This window comes from Microtus oregoni, unplaced genomic scaffold (assembly GCF_018167655.1).
Source record: "Microtus oregoni isolate MIOR12 unplaced genomic scaffold, Mior012 000001F_ref0000356, whole genome shotgun sequence".
Taxonomy (NCBI): domain Eukaryota; kingdom Metazoa; phylum Chordata; class Mammalia; order Rodentia; family Cricetidae; genus Microtus; species Microtus oregoni.
Window position 1 is genome coordinate 6587591 of NW_024543060.1, and position 23458 is coordinate 6611048.

Below are 23458 nucleotides of genomic sequence, written 5' to 3' on the forward strand. Positions count from 1 at the left end.
CCCTCTGTAGACCAGGCTGGCCTCGAACTCAGAGAGATCCACCTACATCTGCCTCCCAAGTGCTGAGATTAAAGGTGTGCGCCACCACTGTCCCACTAATAATAACTTTTTAAAGATTATGAATTTATTGTAAAACCCTAATTCTCTCTTAGGCTTAGTTTTTCATTAGATGCTCTCTCAATTCTCCTGAAATTAAGTTGTAAACTGTCTTTGATTTTTCTCAACTTCATAGCCAACTGACCCAATAACATCTATCTATTGATCTATTTCATTTGCTGGCCTTTGTGAGACAAGGTCTCACTTTGTAACCCATTCTGGTTTGGAACTCACTATGAAGTCCAGGCTGATCTCCAGCCTTGACAGCTCTCCCTCGGCCCCCTACTCACCAGTATTACAAGTGTGAGCCACCATGCCTCTGTGTACCCTGGCTGTCCCAGAATTTGCTCTGTAGAGCAGGCTGCCTCAAATTCAAAGATCCACCTGCCTGTCTCCTAAATGCTGGTATTAAAGTGTGTCACAACTGGAGCTGAGACATGGCCTCTTGAACGAATGCACACGACTTCCCCTCATATTTCTCAGCATTTGTTAATTTTTTAAAGTGCTCTATCACTTTAGTTATATTGCCAGCCATATTTCTTTTAGATACTTCTCATTAATGATTTATTTTTAGCCAGGCATGGTGGAGCATGCCTATATTCCCACCAGAAGCTAGCCAGATCTACGGAGCCAGTCCCAGGACAACCAGGACTACACAGAGAAACCATCTCAAAACAACAAAAACGAACAACAACAACAACAACAACAAAAAAGACTTATCTTTTTAAATTATGTTTGCCTGTGTGGGGATGTACACTGGTGCAGGTACTGTGGAAGTCAGAGACATCAATGGCATCCACCTTGAACTGGAGTTAAAAGTGGCTTGTGATCATACCCCGTTATGTGTGCTGGGACCACAACGCATGTCCTCCGCACGGAGGGCTGCTGCAAGAGCACTGTGCACTCTGCCACTGAGCCATCTTTCCAGCCCCCTTTTAGATGCTTCCTTTAAAAAGTTTAAAGTATTTTTAAATGTTTTGTTTTTTACTACCCACTTAACTACCAAACCACGATTTTCAGTTGTTAAAAAAATTACGTTATTTTGATCAGAGGACATATTCACAGATCAATTCTAGTCTATTGGAGCTTGTCCTACCATTTTAGTAAGTGTTCTGTGTGAGGACTTGACTTTTTGTAGAAAGAAAAGTGGGAATAGAACGAGAGTGAGCTTTCTCTTTCTTACATACACAAGACTGAATACGACACTCCAGCTTACTAACCACTCAGTTCTTCATTATTTGAGATAATTCCATTACCAAGTAAAGTAGTGTACAACAATTCAATTTAGATAAGAAAGCAAAGTATCACCAGGTATGGTGGCACACGCCTTTAATTCCAGAACCTAAGAAGCACAGGCAGGTAGATCTCCGTGAGTTCGAGGCCATTCTGGTCAATATAGTGAGTTCCAGGAAAGCTAGAGTTACATAGTGAGACCCTGTCTCAAAACAAATAAAAAAATATTTGCATGAAGACAATCGTAGGTTTGTTCCTCAGCGTTGTGGGAAAAAAAAAACTCAAAATAATGCTAATATAAATTTTTTAAAGCTGTGTATAAAAATATGTAAAGAAACTTACACAGTTGGATACTTTTCTGAGTGCTTCTCTCTTTGGTGCCTATGTCTAAATCTACTGAAACCTCTGTTTTAAAAAATGACGACTATATATGCATATCTGAATATGGGTTTGCGCATGTAAAAGCAGTACCTGTGGGAACCAGAAGGCATCAGATGCCGTGGATCTGGAATTACAGGCAGCTTCAAGCCATCCCACCTGGGTGTTGAGAACTGAACATGGTCCCCTACAAAAGCAACCAGCGTGCTCAACTTCTAAACCCTTTCTCTAGCCTCCATGAAAAAAAAATTATGAACCACCTCCAACTCGGCAAAGAAAAAAAAAAGCCTAAAATAGCAAAACAATTTTTTAAAAAAATTATTCATATATATTTTATTTCCAGATTTATTTACTACAGTAATCAAGACAATATAGTGTTGGGGAAGACATAGACCTATCTATATATTAATGGAATATTTCAGGTGTTCTCACAGGTGAATAGTTAATTGAATTTCAAAACATTGTGAAGAAAAATGATCCTCCATCACTTTTCTCAACTTTCATGTTTTATACAACATGTCAAAAAAAAATCTCAAATGAGTCATAGACCTAAATGTAAAATCTAGTCTTTCAAATCTTGAATTGGGCAAAAATTTTAAAAGACATCAAAAAAAAATAGTCCATATGAAAAAAAAAACAACAAAAAAACGAATGAACCATGAGATTTAAGAACTCCTTTTCAGGACCTGGCGGGACGGTTCAGGAGTTAAGCAGGCTAGATGATCTTGTAGAGGACTCAGATAAACATCCACACAATGGCTCATAGGGGATTCAATGCTGTCTTCTGGGGATGAGACACCCACACGGTACACAGACATACATGCAGACAAACACTTATATTTATAAAGGAATACAAGCATAAGAACATTTCTCTAGTTTTTCTCATTGTGAGCTAATCTCACTGTTTAAATTGTTTATGCATTTGAGACTTACTTAGTATGTATTTCAGGACACCCGCATCTTGTATTCTTTACTCCACAGACATGCCTCTTTCCTCAAATAAATAAATAAATATAAAATTAGCATAAAGGCCCATTTTTTCCCTTCTTTATTTTTATTTATTTATTTATTTTTATTTATTTATTTTTTTTTTTGAGACAGGGTTTCTCTGTGTAGCTTTGGAGCCTATCCTGGCACTAGCATGGCCTCAAACTCACGGAGATATGCCTGCCTCTCCCTCCCAAGTGCTGAGATTAAAGGTGTGTACCACCACCACCACCCGGCTAACCGTTTTTTAAAATTTATTTATCTATTTATTTATTATGTATATACTATCCTGTCTGCTTGTATGCCTGCAGGCCAGAAGAGGGCACCAGACTTCATTACAGATGGTTGTGAGCCACCATGTGGTTGCTGGGAATTGAACTCAGGACCTCTGGAAGAGCAGGCAATGGTCTTAACCTCTGAGGCATCTCTCCAGCCCACTAAGGTCCATTTTTTCAAAAGACCTCATTAGGGATGAAAAGAAACAAACCTCATACAGAGAGAATGTACTTTATGAAGCACATCCTATAAAGGTCTATTCAACACACAAGAGTTACATTGTTTTCTTTCTGCCTTCTTATGATTTTTTTGTAAATGAGTGTTTTGCTTATATGTATGTATGTGTACCATGTGCATGCTCTGTCTCAAAGGCAAGAGGACACTGGCTCCTCTACAACTGGGATCACAGATGGCTACGATCCACCACGTAGGTGGCAGAAGCTGCACCAGGCCCTCTGCAAAAGCAACAAATACTCTACAGCTGAGCCATCATTCCAGCCTTCGCCCAACCTTTTTGATAGTGGCTCATGTAGTCCAGGCTGGTCTGAAACCTACATACCCGAGGAAGACTTTGAACTCCTGATTCTTCCTCTTTCCAAGGCTACTGTGATTATAGATGATACTGAGTTTGTCACTATTTTCTCAGATTGATAAAAATAAAAACACAGGTGTGTGCAGTTAATAGGTATGAAAACATGGGTGATATAATTATGGTCCAAATTTTGGTATCTTGAAAAGTATTTTTAACATGTTCCAGATCTTAAATGGCTGTTTCCTGTAAGGTACTAATTCCGTCTCTAGCACCGTACACTAATTTAACATTTAATTTCAACACTGAGACTGGCATACATATTATTCTAGTATTTTCTACCTGCAAAATAAAAACAAAATTCAATTAACAGGAACTGGCCATGGAGCATGCACACAAGTGAGGTTATGTCGACAAGAAAAGTGTTTACAGAAAGTACTTGAAAGTCAGGCATGATGGCACACACCTGTAATTCCAGCACTTGGAAGACAAAGAAACAAGATCATGAGTTCAAAACAAAATTCTCAGCATGGGAATCTGCTCAAGAGGTCAGGTGGAGAAATAAGAAGATAATATGATTATATTGGATGATTCCAGTTCCTATAGAAGGACAAGTCTAAGAACATGTGAGTGAATGGCCTCTCTGCTAAGGGATTTTAACTATCCAAGGAAATCATATTTACACATATTGCTTCTAACACAGTGCAAGGGACAAATACTAAGTTCTTTCCCCGTGAGGCTGGTACATTCCAGCAATCAGATGGCTTCAGGGTCTCCACTCACTACAGGGTAGCAGTGAAGAGGGCATTCATCTGGACACAAGCACCCTTTAGATTTGCCCTTCATTTCCTCTTACTTGTGATTTGTTTTAATGGGTCTTTCCTAGATCAGAAACCTAACTCTCCTCTCTATAGTTTCAAAACCATACCACAAATACCACTATTGCCCCCTAGTGGGAAATTACCCAAATAACCTGCTGCTGGTCTTATTTCTTAAGTCTTTTTATGCTTGGAGAATTCTTTGTAGAATTCGAAGTTTTGTGGTTTAATATTTGAGAAGTGAGGTGTTAGGGACATTTTATGTTAACTTCAAGTCTGTAAAGTGTCTAATTCAAACACAGACAGGGCTAGTGGGTCACACAGCCTCATACCACCATAAGAAACTGAAACCCAAATTACTCAGTATCTTGAGAACACCGCCAGGCTCTATGGATTCACTAGACACCGCACCTAACTGCTCAGTGCAATGTTTCTATTCACATGCACAGATATAAGATGAAGTAGGGCAGTTGCCAAGAGTTGACTCAGAGTGCTATATAAGAAACTCGGTTACATGGTTTCAACTCTCCATGCTGACAGATTAAGGCACCTGAGACAGATTCTCACATAGTGAGGAAAATTGTAAGATTCATTACTTAGAACACACTTCATTTAAAAGACAAAAGAGAGGGTCTCCATATGTAGCTCTGGAACCTGCTATGTAGACTAAGCTGACCTTGAATCGAGAGATTACCTAGTGTCTTTCTTGTAGTGGAACTGAAGGTGTGCACCACATCAGACCCAATATATATGTAAATGTGTATGAAGGAGTGTACATGCAGGTGTGGAGGTCATAGGACAAGCGAGTCACTTGTCTGTTCCTAGCTGGAATGAATGCAAATCATCACGTTTGATTCTGAATGTCTTTACCCACTGAGACAGCAGGCAATTTTCTTTATGGGGGCTAGGGTGACAGTGGATATTGTTTTCATTTGAAATCATGTTAGGTAGAAAAGATGGGTATTTCTAAATAACCGGATGGTTTAAATTGCTTTTGTCAGTAGTACTTAGCTCTACAGGCACACAATTTTCTAAAAAGAAAGTCATAAAAGTTACAAATGATCGTTTTGCATTTCTCTAGGTTTGGTGAGATGGTCTGTGAAAGCCTGATGACCTGCAGTTTGGTCCCAAAATGCACAGTGGAAGGAGAGCCAATTCCGGCAAGCTATCCTATGACCTCCACACGTATTCTGTGTGAAATGTGCACCCACTTCATACATAAAATTAAAACAAAAAACTCTAGCCATGATCAAGTCTCATGTGTAAGAAAGATTTGGGGATTAAAAACCCTCAAGAGAAATTTAATTTTAAGAAGGGCTATACCAATTAATACCTACAAGTTAGTTATCTAAGTATACTGTAGGTTAATAAACTACCTCTTCTTACTGCCCAGCCACCACGTGAATTGTCGTAACAGAATGAGCTCTCCCATTCTAGCATCAAAAACACTGAAAGGAGCCGGGCGGTGGTGGCGCACGCCTTTAATCCCAGCACTTGGGAGGCAGAGGCAGGCGGATCTCTGTGAGTTCGAGGCCAGCCTGGTCTACAAGAGCTAGTTCCAGGACAGGCTCAAAAACCAGAGAAACCCTGTCTCGAAAAAACAAAACAAAATAAAACAAAACCACTAAAAGGATAAAATGTGTCTTGGTTTTAAAAGAGCAGGAAAATACAAACAAGTTGACAAGACTAGGTTTATTCTGTAATTTTTATTAATAAAAGTTGACGATATAAAATGAGTGGCTGGGCTTATAGTTTGCTACACCAAAGAAATTAAAAAGCCACTTAAGATGTTACAATAGTTTATGATAGCAATCCTGATAGAGGCATCTTAAGTTTGGCAAGTAGGTTTCCTTTGACTATATAAAACTAACCCTTACAGTTATGAATGAGAATCACAAAACTACCATTTGAATAATAATAAAAAAAAAGTTCCTAAGAACTGCTTGGTGGTTTCAAGGCCAAACTGTAGGGAAACCGCCATCCCGAAAGATCCGGAAAGTTGCCCAACCAAAAATGAGTAAAGCTGATCCTTCTGGGTGGACAACTATCTACTTGAAAGCCAAAGGAATAAGTAACAAGACTAGGACTCCACCCAAGATCCCAAAATAAATTAGTAAAAGTGCCATTAAGAATCATCAGACATATCATCATTGTTTAAATACAAATTCAAATTTAAGTCCAAAAGATACAGTAACTTTATTACATAAAATTTCTCCTGTGTGCTAAAAATGTTAACGTACAAGACATATTTGTGTAAGTGTAGAGGGAACTGTGGTGAAGTTGTTTATAATCATTTTTCATTACTGAAGAACAATAGGCAGTGGAAATATATAAGCACGCAGAGTCCTCTAAATTCAACATTGTTATATTACTGTTCAACCAAAATATACTACCATTCTCATATAAACGCCTGCTCATTCATCTTTTAAAAATAAAGTCCATTCTCTCTCCATAAAGCTTCCTGCAGGACTGACCAAGGGCAGTTCCACACTAACTGGGGCACTCTCCATCTTTGGCTAGGGCCTCAGCACTGGGACAATGTGGGCAGACACCCATCTGGTACTATGCAGCTGAGGCAGTCCGTGCAGCACTGTACCTTTAAAAGCTTGTCCCGAGTATACCTTTGGAAAACCAAAGAAAAGGTGTATCTATGGCAAAGTACAAACAATTCCTTCTGATTCCATAGCAAGCAGTACAAAACAGCTCTTCAGTGCAGCATGGGGCTTCATCTACCAAGTTACTTCCAGATGGAATTCCACTCTGCTGTGCCACAACAGCGAGAAAAGTCAGCTTGTCTACTTGGTATTTCCTAAGGCAAAATGAAATTAAGCGCTGGAAGAAGACTTCAAAGTGAAGCTCTACAACCGTGGTTCTCATTTACAGCAACTTCATGAACAGAAGAATTAAGCAGACACAAAACACAGAACCCTCCAGCATCTCTAGACTGTGAACCCTTAACAATAATGTATGTTCAACATATGGGTGAACAGAACCACACCTCTCTCTGAGGCTCCACGGAAAAGAACACTTGTTAAAAATAGTTCATAAAAATACCAAGGAAACAATAGAAACCCATTTCATTTCACTGCACCCAAGGATATGACACAAAATATTGGTGGTTTAAAGAGGTAGAAGAAAAAGAAAAAGAAAACCAGATTCTCCATTCTTTGTCACTTTTATTCAGTAGTAGGTTTTTTTCCTTATTTTCAGTGCCAGACATGGCAAGGAGTGATTACAGCCAACTGTTATTAAAACATTTGTTCGCAACATATACCCCCATTACCACTGACCCCAGACTGACTCATTTTGTGTGCTTTCTTTAGTTCTTCCTTTTTTTTGATATGCCACCACCGAGACCAGGTGGAAAGGGCAAGGATAAGAGATGGAGGGGGAAGAGTCCAGGAGGCCAGAGAGGAGGAATGCTACAAGCCACAGTAAGAATGAGCTGTATTTAATTTAAAAAAGAGGGGTGTACCCCACAAATGATACAGTAATGAGGATACACAAATCCCATAGCATGACTGAAGGCGTTCACTGTGTTCGACGTCATCACAATGGAAGGCATAAAAAGTGGAGTACAACAATGCTGACACAGTCCAGTCCAGTCCACCAGGCAAGATGGTGCAAGAAGTCATTAAATTAAAAGTGCCCTTCCCTTCCCTAAATGGCTAGCAGACATGGAGAACAGCCTGGAACGCATCCACACGGCTTTCTCCATGAGGCTATCAAATGTGTTGTCGAATGGCACACTGTCAAACACTGGAAAGGGGCGCCACAATGGACCGCTCTCTTATAGGTATGAATGCTAGATTCAACTATCTCACTAAGCAGGAAGTGGCTCCCTCTGCTAGGAATGCCAGCCTAATTCACTTTGTCTTGAAATATGTACAGATTGTTTGTAGTCGCTACGGCAATGATGTTCTCCTTGGGGTGCCAAGCTGTATGAAGGATTTTCTTGTTGAAATCTAGGCTGTCAACACTTATTTCATCTTTCTTTCGTTTGCCACTCGCACAGACTTTGCGTGGCTTCAAAACTGTGCGAGGCTTATTGTTTTCTCGTGATGCTTCTAGAGTTATATCCCGCTTTGTGTTCCGGTCGAACATTCTGAAGAAATTATTGTAGGATCCAGTCATGACAACGCTGTAAGGTAGAATACCCAATCAAACTGTTAACAAGAGATTGTTTACTTTAACAAATCAGTGAACATAGTGGACTAGCACTCTGCAGGAAGCAACTTCTTTAAACTTATCTGAATTAAGACAATCAATCAAATTCAGGATGGTGCGTGTCACTGACAACCCTAAAACTGTCTTTTTTTAAATATGTATTATATATACAAGGGGCTGGAGAGATGGCTCAGTAGTTAAGAGCACTGACTGCTCTTCCAGAGGTCCTGAATTCAATTCCCAGCAACCACATGGTGGCTCACAGCCATCTATAATGAGACCTGGCGCCCCCTTCTGGCTTGTGGGCACACACGGAAGGAATGCTGTACACATAATAAATAAATATTAAAAAATAAAAAAATATTATATATACAATATTCTGTCTGCATGTATGCCTGTAGTCCAGAAGAGAGCACCAGACCTCATTACAGATGGCTGTGAGCCATGATGTGGTTGCTGGGAATTGAACTTAGGACCTTTGGAAGAGCAGGCAATGCTCTTAACCACTGAGCCATCTCTCCAGCACTAAGATGGTGGTGGCCCCTCGGTCCAGGTTTGTAAAGTTTGTATATAATCTTTATTTAATGAGCAAATGCAATGCTCACACTAAGAAACAACCTATAAAATAACTGTTATTTTATAACACAAAATGCCCAGATTATGAAAATCAAGAAACTGAAGAACTCTTTTTAGAATAAAGAGAGCAAGTTATGACGCCATGTCACTTTAAGACATGAGCAGGTTTTACTCTGCCACAAAAGGACTGAGACCACTTGGTGAGTCTCTGAGCTCTGGACAGCACTGACCAAAGCTGTTTTTGAAGCCATGATTGTGGCGGATGGGGGGTCTCTGTCCTTTAGGAAGTGGTGAGGGAGTTGGGAAGGGTTTAGTAGTTAAGGACACTTTCTGCTTTTATAGATGCCCAGGTATCTGTTCCCAGCAACCCTTGGTTGCTCACGACCATCTATTACTCCAGTTCCAGTAAAGTTCCTGCCCTGTTTTGGCCTCCATGGGCACCAAGCACAAACATGCTACACAGACATACAGGCAAACATTCATACACATAAAATTAAGATAAACATCAGAAGAAATAGTTTGAAAAATAATTTTTCAATACGTAATTTGATAGGAATTAATTCAAAAGCCTTTCATGTGAGCGTGTGTGACACATGGAGTCAGAAGACAAGCTGTACAAGTTGGTTCTTCCTTCTACTATGAGCACCAGGAATCCAACTCAGGTCGTTGTTTAGAAGCCTTTCTGCTACATCCATCACCCTGTCTGCCCTCAGAAAGTATTCTTAATGTTGAGAATCACCATACAGCTACCAGACATGGGGAAAACTGGCTGTATAAAATGCCATACCTACACATCACTACGTTTTCTTGACATCTGTCCTTACTGGCCTCACATTTAGCAATGACATCACAGGTGCTTACCCTGAAGCAGGCATCTGAGTAGTGTAGCGTGACCAGCCTATTATTGGGCTTCATGTAAAACTCGGGTACTTATAACTTAAAAACCAGATAAAAGACAAGCATCCCAAGTTCCAGGGCTCGCTGTAACATCTAACACCAAGAAATCTGAATCATATCAAGTGTTTTAAATTCAACTAATGCCAAATAAAGCACCTGTAATTGCTTTAGATATGGCCTACAGTAATTTCAAAACTATGCTATGCTTTAGTCGGAATAGAGTAAGGAGTAAGTGCTTACAAGATCACTTGCAATAACTTCTGTGAAGTGGGCGGAGGGGTAAGAGACACTGAAGTACAACACTGCATGAAGTACCTGCTGCCCAAACAGTTCTCCAAACACTAGAGTAGCAATCAAAAACAAAATCCACCACTTTAGTTAACTGCTGGCATATCAGGGTTGTGATTTTTGATTTAAATGTTTCTTGAAACATGGTCTGAGTTACTCAGGCTGGCCTTGGACTCCTGAGTGCAAACATTCCTCCTGCCTCAGCTAGGACTATACAGGCACACACTGTCCTAGCTAGCAATGTCATTTATCTGGCTCATAAAAAATGGGGAAAGATTTTAAAATGATAACCCCGGTATAGATTTCTTATGATTTGCATTTACTTTGAAAATCAATACTTTGTTTTTGTCATTATAGCTCTATCCATGATTACTAGGTTTATTTTACAAGTACCTGGGTGAAAATAACTTATAAGTTCTGTTTTTTTAAAAAAAAGTCATATTTTTACCTAGTGTGACAAGAGGGATGAACACATAACAAAGTTTCTTTCCTTACCTGTCAGACCCATTCCAACAACATTCAAATTTGTCAAATATGCAGTCATTTTCATACAGTGAGCAAAGTTTACTTCTGAGGTATTCATGTACCTGGGGAGAAAACATACTTAGTTTATTTCAATCTCTTTTCAAATCAGAAAAATAACTAAAGCTCCATTTAGAGAGTGTGTATACAGAATCACACACCCTCTATTCTTACTTCTAGTCCTTACATACTCTTAGGCAGGCATATTTTCCATGGCACAACTAAGGAAAACCACCTTTCCAGGCAGTGTAATATACCCTGACAATCTAAACTCAAGCATCTGTGATTATTCAAATAAGAACGTACACCCCACCACAGGTTCATATATTTGATGTTTGGTCCACAATTGGTGCCTATTTGGGAAGGATTAGGTGGTATTGCCTTTGTTTGTTTATTGTGGCTACTGTTCCAACACCATGCTTGACTGCTTGCTGCCCATATTCCCCACCAAGAAACTGTAAGCAAGACCCCAATTAAATGCCCTCCTCCATTTTTCCCCCAGAGACAGGGTTTGCTCTGTGTAGCTCTGGCTGTCCTGGGACTCCCTCTGTAAACCAGGTTGCCCTCAAACTCAAGACATCCACCTGCCACTGCCTCCCAAGTACTGGGATTAAAGGTGTGTGCAACCACGACCCATTTTAAATGCTCTCTTTTGTAAATTGCCTTGGTCATGGTGCCTCTTCACATGAATCAAACAGTAACTGAGACATCTAAGTCAGAAGGTATTTGAAAATGGCAGATAAGACACTAACAAAAGAATGTTGCAGAGAAATTTAATTTTCACTTCTTGACACTCATTACATTCCTGCTGACCTGCTTCCTCCCCTTTAAGTACTATTTTATTTTAAATTGAATAGACAGCACAGCAAGGCTTTGGCTTGACACACTGATTTCTCTTGGCTGTCTGTCCCCATCTCCTCACTCTCACTTACCAATATCATTTAAAAATTCAATAATGGGCTATGAGATATGCTTGTCATCAAGCCTGAGTTTGAATCCCAGGATATGCACATTAAAGAGAACTGAATCCTCAAAGTCATTCTCTGACGCCCACATGTGCGCCCTGCATGCACACACCACTCACTCCGACACACACACACACACGATAAAACATGAGAGTCACTTCCTATTTTTATTCAATAAAAATGTATCTCTTTTTTGAGTTATAGTATTTCACAAAAGGCCAATATTGGAAACTATGATGGCTAAACTACAAAGTAAATCTGCTAGTTAAAAGGTAATCAGAAAGCATAGCACATCTCCACAAGATGGTACCAACAACAAAGACATTTCCCACGCCGGGCGGTGGTGGAGCTCGCCTTTAATCCCAGCACTCAGGAGGCAGAGGGAGGCGGATCTCTGTGAGTTCGAGACCAGCCTGGTCTACAAGAGCTAGTTGCAGGACAGGCTCCAAAACCACAGAGAAACCCTGTCTCAAAAAACCACACACACACACACACACACACACACACACACACACACACACAAAGACATTTCTCAGTGTTTGCTGAGATCAGAGGAAAAACAAGTGTTCATCAGCCATTCCCTTTTTGCAGAATGAGAACCTTAAGAAGTGACAGTCACCAGGTTGGTATCAAACTTGGGGACTCTATAACAAACCTCTGCATCATGTTTCAGAGTTCTGGGATTTTATGTGTATATTAGCACACTCGGATCTAAGTTCATTGCAAATGTCCACCTTACTTCAAGTATTGATAGATTTGAGTCATGTCTATGACAGTAAGTATTTTAACTCTCGGAATTGAAACTGATGAAGGGCCAGGACAGGATTAGTAGACAGAAAGCAATCAGAAATAGCCTCCAGTCTCGGAGGCCAGCAAGATGACCATACAAATTCAAATGATCTGTTATTATGTGACTTCATCCTCAATGGTTAATCCAATTCTATAGGCAGAACAGCAAGTCAAGTAACATGTAAGGTAGGAACCAAATCGAGCATTCACAATGGTGCAGGGTCTCTCCCCCAAACAAAAAGAGACTGTGAAACTAGCATCTCAGTGTCAGGCATGGGGAAGACAACCAGTAGCTCTCCTGGATATCGCCAACACTTTGAAAATAAAACACTATTTCACTCACATTTATTTTGAGAGTTGAAAAATCAGACTCTTGAGATGTGTGTTTGCCCTACTTTTGTAAGCACCACACATTTCCTAAGGATGCTCCAGATCACTGCTTTCTACACCCTGGTCCACAGGCTCTGCTGGCCTGTGCTGAACTGTGTACCTCAGTCCCACCTATCTCTGACATTGGAGACATGGGTCAAGGAAAGTAGCTCTCTGACAAGGAGAGAATACTGAACTTACATTCTGCACTGAAGAAACAAATCCAAAAGCCATCAGTCAAGAATTCAGGCCTTTTTAAACTTGAAAATGAGGCAGGAGGTAGATGAGTCATGTTTGGTGGGTCAAATTTAAGCTCTGGCTCACTGTCATTCTACACTACACACTACCTGGTGTACATTCTCTGCTGAGAGTGTTAGCTAGCTCTGCTCCAGCCCACACTTCTTCTGTATACAAAGCAGCATACCAAGTGGCCAGTATTAAAATTAAGTAACGAAATTAAGTTCCCCTGCAATCCTAAACGGACATCATACACTTTACACAGGCAGGAAGAATAACACATCCATACACTTAACACAGGCAACAGCAACATCTTCATGGCTCTCTGAGAGAAATGTACCACTCCAAACAACCTGCAAGAAGGACCTCTATACACGGCCCACAGACACACACCCTTCAAAAGAAACAAACTGAATACCTGGTATGTCTCCACAGGCCTGTCTTCCATATTCAAGTCCCAAATTTTGACTGACAAATAGTCTCTAGTCATCATATAGCGACCACTATGGCTGAATTTTACATCAGAAATAGAGGAGATGATTTCAGAAAAAAATGACCTGTTGCTGGGATCTTCAGGTTCTTCAAACACTGAAAACAAAGGGGAAAAGGTTTAATATTTGGGATTGGATAAAATCATTTTCTAAAATAATCATTCAAGAGAGGGGGAAAATAAAAATCACAGGCTAATTAAAAAAAAATTCTGCCAGCTTTGGGGACACATTTCCTTTCAAAATTTCTTAAGAAAATGAATGATTACTACAAAGTGCAGAACTCTGATGATGTAGGGTCTGATTTTGCACAAGAAGACTCATGTGGGACATTTTACCTCAGTGCACAATCTGCCTCACTGTCTCTATTATTGTCACTCTTGAAAACCACCTCCCACCTCACCCATCCAAACTTCCAGTTGCCTTATAAAAGGATGTTATTGACTGGTATATATATCTGAGCTTTATTTTTTTTTTAATGTAACCAAAGACAAGAAAATAGTTCTGTAACTCCATCCCTTCTTATTTTATGTGTATGGTGTTTTTATATATCATGTGTGTGCAGTGTCAAAGAATGCCAGAAAAGGATGTTGGATTCCCTAGAACTGGGGCAAACATTTAGACAGTTGTGAGCTGCCATGCTCTTAACTGCTGAGCCATCTCTCCAGCTTCACCCATTTTAATGCCACTGTTTTCCCAACATTTTATAAAGAGAACCTTTCATGAGGAGAAGGGGGCTTCCTAGTAAGTTCCAAAGGTTGAGGAAAGAGGGATGAAAAAGGAGGGAAAAAAGAAAGAAAGCTCTGCTTGAATACACAGTTGGAGAACTTAGCCACACCTCCACCTCCAGACACTCCAACCCCATGTGCTTCCTGTAGAATAAGTCTCATGGGTCGGGAAGCTACCCACAGACACACAAGCCTGGCAGAGTCTGAGTAGACCATTTTAAAGAAAGGGCAGACACAGACTTACATTTAGAATGCCTGTCACAGAGTGCAGATGCCCTCATGTCACATAACCGAATAGTTCCTTTACTGCTGCTGTACACAAATGTATTACAGCTGTTGGGATGGAATTCTGCTGCTGTAATCACCTCTGTGAGCTCTTCCATATTGGCAGGCTTGATATCCACAATATCTATACAGCATTTCATTAAGGAATCTCCACTCAGAAAAGACCAAATAACTAAGACCAAGTATTTCTTCTTAATGACACTCTACTCTTATACAAGCAAACCCAGAAATGTTAAAAAGTGTTTTGTATTTTTTTTTCTTTTTATTGAGAGGCCTCATCAATTATATAGCCTATGTTGGCCTGGAACTCCTGGTCTGCCAGCCTCAGTCTGCTTAATGTTGAGACTGTTAAACAGTACTATCGCACACAAGCAGTAACAAATCTTTAGATCAGTTTCAGGTTTCAATGTTAATATTTTGGTAATTAAAGCCTTAAATATCTTACAGGTATAGCAAAACACTCAGATTCAATATTCAGGGCACAAAAGAAATTCCCTAGAATTCTATAAATCTATTTTGGGATCAGCTCATATGATACTTATTTCTATTTTCTCATGAAGGTAACTTTTTCTCAGTTTTAATTACTTAAATTAAGAGGGACTGGGGAGATGCCACAAAGATGGAGAGATATTACAAAGCAAAGAACTCAAATACATTAAGGAGAGAGAAGATAAATCTAACATGACACAGTGATTTCTTTACCAAACACCAAACTAAACAAGTCAAATGGATACTAAAACTCCTGTCTGTAATTTCCAGATGCCAGAGATTAATCCGCAAATCATCCGCTGATAAGTAGGTTTCATAATCACTATTGATAGAAATTGAGTTGATGTGGTAGGTATGGGCATTGGCAAATATTCTCCGTGGACTGGCCTCCACCATTAGATCCATGGGTCTAAACACTGGCACCTGTCAACAAAATATGAAAAACCAGATTCACAAGAAAACAAAATGTAGGGGAATAGATTAAGAATGAGTTTTTTTTAAGCCACTGTTGTTGGTTCTGTGTAAGCACCAATCTGAATTCCCCTATATCCAAAACCAAACAAACAGTACTAGGTTATAAGCAGTATTTCTGGTATATACCAGTACATTTATGGTTTGAATTAACAAGGCTAAGAAGGAAATGAAAACCCAGTTTCTTATTCTTAGGATCTTTAGCATAAAACTGTAAGATTCTGTCCATTTCTACTCTCTGAGCTCCAAAGAAAATTACTTTGCAATGACTAAGATTCCAATTCTGAAAGCCAAAACCAGTGATAGACTAGTGTTAAACAGTCTATGTGTGTCCTAGCTCTGCCTCTAGTAGTGGTAAGACCTCGGCAGAGCTGTTTCAATGAGAAACATGCAATGTCCCATAAGGAACTGTCCACCAGTGGGGCCAGGAACAGAGGCCTTAATGGTATCTGTTTGGAAGCCAGGTTATACAAATACTGACAAAAATCCCATCAAAGGCATTTTCCTTTCTTCAAATTCAGGGTTTCTTTATAGGCCTGGCTGCCTTCAAACACACACCATGTAGATCAGGTCGGACTCAAACTCACAGAGATCCACCTTCCTCTGCCTTGCTGTGCTAGGATTGAGAGTCATTTTTATTAAGTGCTTACCCGTAGTGTAGTGACTGTAGTAGGATCTCTATACCTTCCATCTTCCTCTTTCAAGTTATAGCCTTCTGGTCTTTTGTCTCTTTCACTGATTTTCCATAATTTTATTGTTTTATCTGGGGAAAGAATTAAGAAAGTCTTCAAAAATCCAGAAATTACTTTAATTCTGATAGAAAAGCTATTTTAAGTATGCTATTTAATAATCCACATAAAGGAATTTTTAACTTTCCTGCCTACCCCCTTTCTTTAGTGAGACAATGTTTCAGTAGGTACCCCTGACCATCCCAGAACTTGCTATACAGATTAAGCTGGCTTCAAACTCAAAATGTTTTTCCTATCTCTGTCTCCCAGCTGCTGGAATGAAAGGCATGGGTCATCGTGGCAGGCTCTTTTGTTTGTAAACAGGGTTTCACTCTGTAAACCAGATTTCCAAGAACTCTTATGAGGTTCGGGTGCTCAGATTAAAAGAGCACCCCCCACCCCCCAAACACACACCAACTACTCTTAACAACACCAAAAGAATCCATGTGCCTTTTCATCTTTATCAAGCTGAAGTCAGGTCTCTCGAAAATAGAACTGTTTCATGTGTAAAATAAAGCTTGTGTGCATACTTGCCCAGTATTCAATGTTAAATCTAGAAAATACACAATGGACTCAGCACTGTCTATTCCTGAGCTCCCTGGATCTCAACCCAATATATCTTATGGAAGACCAGAATCCCTGATGGTATGGAATGATTTCTTTAAATTTGCCTTTTCTCCTCTCGAATCAGTGATTACCAAAATACAAATGGAGGCCTGGAAAACAGTGTTTAAATGCAAATCCTCACCAGGTAATAGTGCGATAATCCCAGCTCTTGGGAGGCAGAAACAAGCATATCTCTGTGTGTTTGAGGCCAGCCTGGTCTACAAAGCTAATTCCAGGACAGCCAGAGCTTCACAGAAAAACCCTGCCTTGTTATATGCGTGCATGCAAATCCTCTACCCCTTCAAGATAAAAATTCCTATAATTCAAGGATGTATACAATAGCCCATTTAAAAAATTTTTCATCTTGGAATTAAGTTTAGACAGATAGAAAGTTTCAAAGATAGGTGTCTTCTCATATACACTTTACCCAGTCTCTCTAATGTCAACGTCTTAAGCAACAATGACATCCTTAGATTTAACTAAGTTTCCTACTAACTCCCTTTTTCTGTTCTAGGATTCAAACACCACACAGCATTTAGCCATCAAGCCTCCTCAGTATTTAAATATGCCCCTTAATTTTGATCGTTTGTCTTTAGATAGCTGTGAGCAGTGGTCCCTCAATGTTCCTCTTTGGATGTTTGGAAGAACACAATGGTAAGCTCTTATACAAAGGTCTTATAGACTCTGTCAGCATAACTTATGGTTGGTAGCTCATGTTACCAAGCTTCTTCTCCATGACACAGTGGCACACCTGCTCACTATATTCTTTGGAAATAAAATCTACCCATGTATTATTTGTAATTATTTACTATGATATGATTATACTTTATTATAATTCTAAAATCATATTTTTATTCAAAAGCAAGACATCTCTAATGTCTTACATAAGCAAAATTGAATATCCTAGCTTTAAAATAGCTCAGAAGCCATTTAAAAGCAGTGCAAGTCAATTGCTAAAAGGGAGATATCAGTGACAGTGTGGCCATTTCTACTGCCTGCTTATAAACTCGATACGAAATGAAATGTAAATAGAAACTGCTAGCTTCAGTAACCTACAATCCTACGCTCTAGTGTAGATCTTGTTTGCAATTCTCTTGTATCTGTTATGTGTTTCCAATGCACTATTATTTAGTTCATAAACCGACAGTTAAGAAATAGATGCTCAGATACAAGTCATATATATACATACTTTCTTTTCTTCAGAAGATGTAGACATCTGCTTAGAAATCCCCTTCTGAAGATGAGGATGACAAATCTGCCCCACCCCCTCAGCTGTCTTCCGCCTATTGAAATCCATCAACTGTATAAAAGGTCCAGAAAGGAAACTTGCCAAACTTTCAGATGAGATGAATTAGTTAGTGTTCTTTTTTTTTACATTTACAAGGGAAAACAAAACAATATGAAAAAGCCCTCTAAAGCAAACAAACCACCCTGAAAAAGTTGGATATTCTTTTTAGGCATATTTTTTCTTAACTGTGAAGCTTGTGACTCAGAATGTAACTATTTTTATTGTCTCAGGAAAAAGACACACAAAACTGAAGTCCTATGGTATGGGACAACCAAACAGGAAGTAGAGGTGGGTCAATGAGAACAGGAGAATTCTGGGAAGAGGGAAGCTTCCTCTGCAGTCCTGTCCAGACACAGAGGCAAGATATGACTTCACCGCTGAAAAAGGTACTGAGCCACGTGGCTAACACAGATAAGAATAATGGGCTAATGTAAGTTATAAGAGTTAATAAGAAGCCTGAGCTAATGGGCCAATCAGCTTATGATTAATGTAGACCTCTGTGTGATTTCTTCGGGAATCGGGCAGGACAGAAACCTCAGACAACAATCCTAGGATAACTACATGGTCTCAGTGTAGTGCTCTGGGGAGCAAGCAGACAGGAAATAAATCACCACAGAAAATCCACTTTTACCTAGCATTTCTGCCCCATAGCACGTGCTGTGAGAAGGACCAAGTCCACAGAAGTACACAATGGAGCATGATGTTATAGCTCTTAGCAAATGACCATTCATCTCTCAAGCTTTTTTCTTTCTAAAATGTCTCCTCTTGCTATTTTCCTAAACTGCCAACAAATAACTCAAGGTCTCTATAACTTTCCTGCTACAAGCAGAGGGTCAGAATAAGGAAAACCATGTGGCAAAGTTCCTTTTGTGGAAATGTAGCTTTACCTGCAGTTTAAAACTTCATTCTTGCCAAAGGCTGTGAGAACAACCTATTTACTAGGGGCTCTTGTTCATCATGGTAATCAGGTATCCTGGGTGTAGAAGAATTAGCAGGACTCAGTAGAGGCAAACAAAGTTTGCTTTTAAATTTATGCTTCATTTTATGTGTATGAGCTTTGTCTGCACTGTGTATACACCGGATGCCCATAGAATTCAGAAGAGGGTGTTGGATCCCATGGGACTGGAGTTAGAGATGGTGAGACACCATGTGGGTGCTAGGAATCAAACAGTGGTGCTCTTTAATCACCGAGCCATCTTTCAGAGTCAAGGATTTTTTTTTTTAAAGAACACTCAAAGAATATAAACAAAATGCAGTTATCCCAAGTAATGTCTTTTTATTGGTATAAAGACCCATGTTGGGCGAGGGTTAATGCTGTATGCCACATTAAACAAGGACCATACAATGTATGGATGCTGACATCTTCAAAGCATTGGATGTAACTCTTTCTATACCTCCCCTATCCCTTCATACTCAAACACAAATGTTTATAAAATGCTAACCTTTTTAATACTGTCATAGTATAAATATAAACACTTAACTCCCTGAGGTTATCTTAGTTCTCTTAGAAATCAGCAGTAATGCCCCCCAAAAAGCAAACACAAATAAACTGTTCTATCAGGCCTATAGTAGTCTGAACTGAATAATCATGGCCCCCATAGGCTCGTATATTTGAATGCTTAATCACTAGGAAATGTTAGTGTTGAAAGGATTAGAAAGTGTGGCCTTCTTGGGGGAAGTGTTTCGCTGGAGGTAAGCTCTGAAGTTTCAAAATCCCATGCTCAGTCTGTTTCTCTTCCATTCACCCACAAACCCCAGCTTGCTGATCAGGGTGTAGCTTTCAAATACTTCTCCAGCACCATACCTGCTGCCACGCTTCCCTCCATGGTAACAGACTAAATCTCTGAAACTATAAACAAATTAAATGCTTTCTTTTTAAGAATTACCTTGGTCTTGGCATCTCTTCACACAATAGAGCAGTGACTAAAAAGGCCGTTAAATAATATGTAAAAGTAGTATTTTCAAATGTAGGCATCCAGTATTTAGAGATATTCTCCACTGTCTACAGATACAGAATACAGACCCCTGGACAAGCCACGGGAGTTCCTATTAGCCTCAACCTCAAATGGTCCCCTAAATTAAGGGTCATCAGAGTTGAGCACCTATAACCCTCATCTCAAAGCCAAACAAAGAAAATGCTTATTCGGTGACACTTTTGCTAGAAGAGCAAAAAAGGCAGTCTATGGAAGCTGCGTGTGGACATAGTGAATGATAACTAATGATCTGCAATGAGGTAGGGAGGGAGTCCTGAGCACTCACTACGCCCCATTACACTACCCTCTCTGCTTGAACTCTTGAAGGCCTGTACTTGATCCCTAACTTTAGAAAAAGTAAAAAATCCAAACTGCCATGAGGTAGGCCTTGTGGCCCAAGCTTGCAACCTCAGCCTGGGAAAGCTAAGCCCAGCCTAGGCTAAAATGCAAGACTGTCTCATTATCTCCCTTGCCTTGTACGTGCAAAGAACCATTCACATGAAAAGACAGGAAAACTAGTGTGTGTGTGTGTGTATTGAATTGGGAGAAAAATAGGTTCCCAAGGACACAAATGGAATCATGAGTGGTAGTATTTTATGTGCTGCATTCCCCAAAATTAATATAGTAGACTACAGGGTATAATGTGGATAATCTAAATCATCACTAATGATCTAAATATTTCCCACTGTTATCCTAAGAAGTCATGAGTCTACACTCCACAAATAGAAAGGTATAAGTGCTAAAGGTTTGCTTCTATTAATAGTTAGATGAGAAAACATGAGATTTCTGCTAACGTGTGTCAGTCTCAAAAAAAGTTTTAATCTAAATTTTTATAGGCCATGCTACCCAGATCTCCAACCACCATCCTCATCTCTTTAATCCGAAGGTCCTAGTATAAACCAAGTCACATTTTAAGTGGTGGAGAGGGGGGAGAGAGAATCACTCAACTTTGTCATACAGGGCTTCAAATTTTTGCCTCCATTTCACCTAACTCTAAACCTCATTAACAACTTTCCTTGCAGTTAATACGAGAAGATACTTCTTCCAGGCATGTGGTTTTGTGAGAAGAAAGTGATATGCTAATGTAAGCCAAGGAAAGAAACTCTCCCAGAGATCATCCTGGCACAGAAACCATCCTTTGCCCAGTTTAGCAAGGAAGAGTAAGGAAATGAACATTTTCTGAACCCTGGTTCTGCGTGCCAAGGTACCACATTACTATGTATTCATAACAGTACTGCAACAGACACTGCTCTCTCTACTCTACAGGTAAGGAATAGTCAATTCAGTATTCTGGATCAGCCCAAGGCCACAAGGCTGAAAGGAGGCAGAAAACAAAACAACAAAAAACCTAACAGGCTAAATAAAAATTGGTACTCTAGAATCTAAAACTTGCTAGTAAACAATAAAAGAAGCTAACATAGACTTTACGTTCTGTACAGGGAAGGGTTCTGCTAGCGTTTCTTCACAAAGATCTCAAGCAGAAGTCTTCTTGGAAGGGCCTGTATCCTCTACAGGACACGGCCACTGAGTGCCTAAAAACAATAGGTGTACACTTACCATTGGTAGACAATAAAAACTGGGCAGCATTTTTCTGGGGTAACCACCTAATTTTGTTGATCTTCTCTTCTATTTCTAAGCTTTTCAAGTAGTCAAATTCTGGCTCATGGCTCTGGAAGGTGCTGTAAACATTGTATTCTCCTCTGCTATGAGACTGGATTTTGTTCTACAACAGAAAGAAAAATATTTGGACTATATTGAGAAATATATTTAACCATAATCAACTCCAACAGACTCTGAAATTGTCGATTAGCTTACTAGGCGGCTCTATCTTATACGTTATTACACCACTTTCTGCATTTAAAATCCTTTAAGAAATAAAAAGGCTTTACAAAGAATAGAAACACTTCATAAGTTCATTCAATAGGCAAAGAGTGGACCAAATAAATACAGACTGGTTTGATTAACTTGCCTACTAAATAGCACAGTTATACTATTAAGAAATATGAACACCCACAATAATGGATCCCATGTAAAATGTAAAAATTAGGAAGACAATGCTCAAAAACAGTTGGTGTTACCTAATGTGATAATTGGTCTTGTCTTTTTTTTGTTGTTGCTTTTGTTTTTGTTTTGTTTTTCGAGACAGGGTTTCTCTGTGGTTTTGGAGCCTGTCCTGGAACTAGCTCTTGTAGACCAGGCTGGTCTCAAACTCACAGAGATCCGCCTGCCTCTGCCTCCCGAGTGCTGGGATTAAAGGAGTGCGCCACCACCTCCCGGCTGGTCTTGTCTTTTCTGAAGCCTCCTTGCTGTATTTCAGTGCTGAAAGGGCCTTTAAAAAAGATGCTCTCATAAATCCACAATGTGACCCTTACATAATGCCTAACCTAAGAACACTGTTAGGGACAAATCTGCTACCAATCCTGTCTGTCTGTATCAGTACCCTGGCAATGCCTGCCCGAACCTCTGCTACACTCTCCTGATCTCATCACAGGAACCCTACACCCTGACACTTATAGTTCACTTAGTGTCAGTCTGCTGGCATATCAACTGAAGAGATTAATATGAACACTACTTGAGAAGGGTTTCAGTTAACACCAGCAGTCCAGCAAAAGTGAAAATTATAACCACACAATTAGAAACACTTTCATGAAAACCTTTGTTTTTTTAATCTTATTCAAAAAAGAACTATTGGAAACGTATAATTTTACAAAGAGACAATCGTTTTAATGAAAACCAGGACTACTTAGTCAGTCATTCTTGCACACATCAATTATTAGTGAGTGGGCTGACCAATGTTAAGAATGCAGAGCATACCACTAACATGCCCAGCTCTGGAAGTATGTTGATGTAAAAGTCAATTTTAGTGTGTGCCCCACTGTCATATTCATATGCCAAATTCCATACGGTGAATCATTTATTTTGTATACTCAAATATCACGTTAGAAAGAATGCTGTCAAACTTCCACCTAAATTTATCCAACCAGCATCATATGAAATAATAAATGAGACTATAATTACAGTAGTGAATATTTAGTTTTTATAGCATATTTAAAAAAGAAACAGTGGTATATAGTATTACGACTATCTAAAGCTTAAAGGGGATAGTTAGCAGAATCCGGAGTGTTAGAAGTATACACTTCAAGTACAAAATGTACAGATTAAGGAGAAATTACAAACTGCATTAAAAAATGCAAACCTATGAAATCAAAATTATCAGAAACAGAACCAAAATACTATTCTACAGATTGTTCAAGAATCACACAAGGTCCACAGAG

General features: G+C 39.5%; 1 protein-coding gene across 1 annotated transcript in view; it reads right to left on the minus strand.

Moving 5' to 3' along the window:
• Positions 1–6488: 6488 nt before the first annotated feature.
• The window catches only part of Ppp2r2a (protein phosphatase 2 regulatory subunit Balpha), a 58800-nt gene continuing 41830 nt past the window's right edge, over positions 6489–23458 (minus strand). The window contains exons 4-10 of the mRNA XM_041666101.1: positions 21741–21906; positions 16239–16351; positions 15363–15540; positions 14588–14752; positions 13546–13715; positions 10741–10832; positions 6489–8458 (exon numbers count right to left, since the gene is read on the minus strand). Of these exons, the coding sequence (XP_041522035.1) occupies positions 8179–8458; positions 10741–10832; positions 13546–13715; positions 14588–14752; positions 15363–15540; positions 16239–16351; positions 21741–21906 (1164 nt within the window). The 3' untranslated portion in view covers positions 6489–8178. The remainder of the gene's footprint in view (positions 8459–10740; positions 10833–13545; positions 13716–14587; positions 14753–15362; positions 15541–16238; positions 16352–21740; positions 21907–23458) is intronic.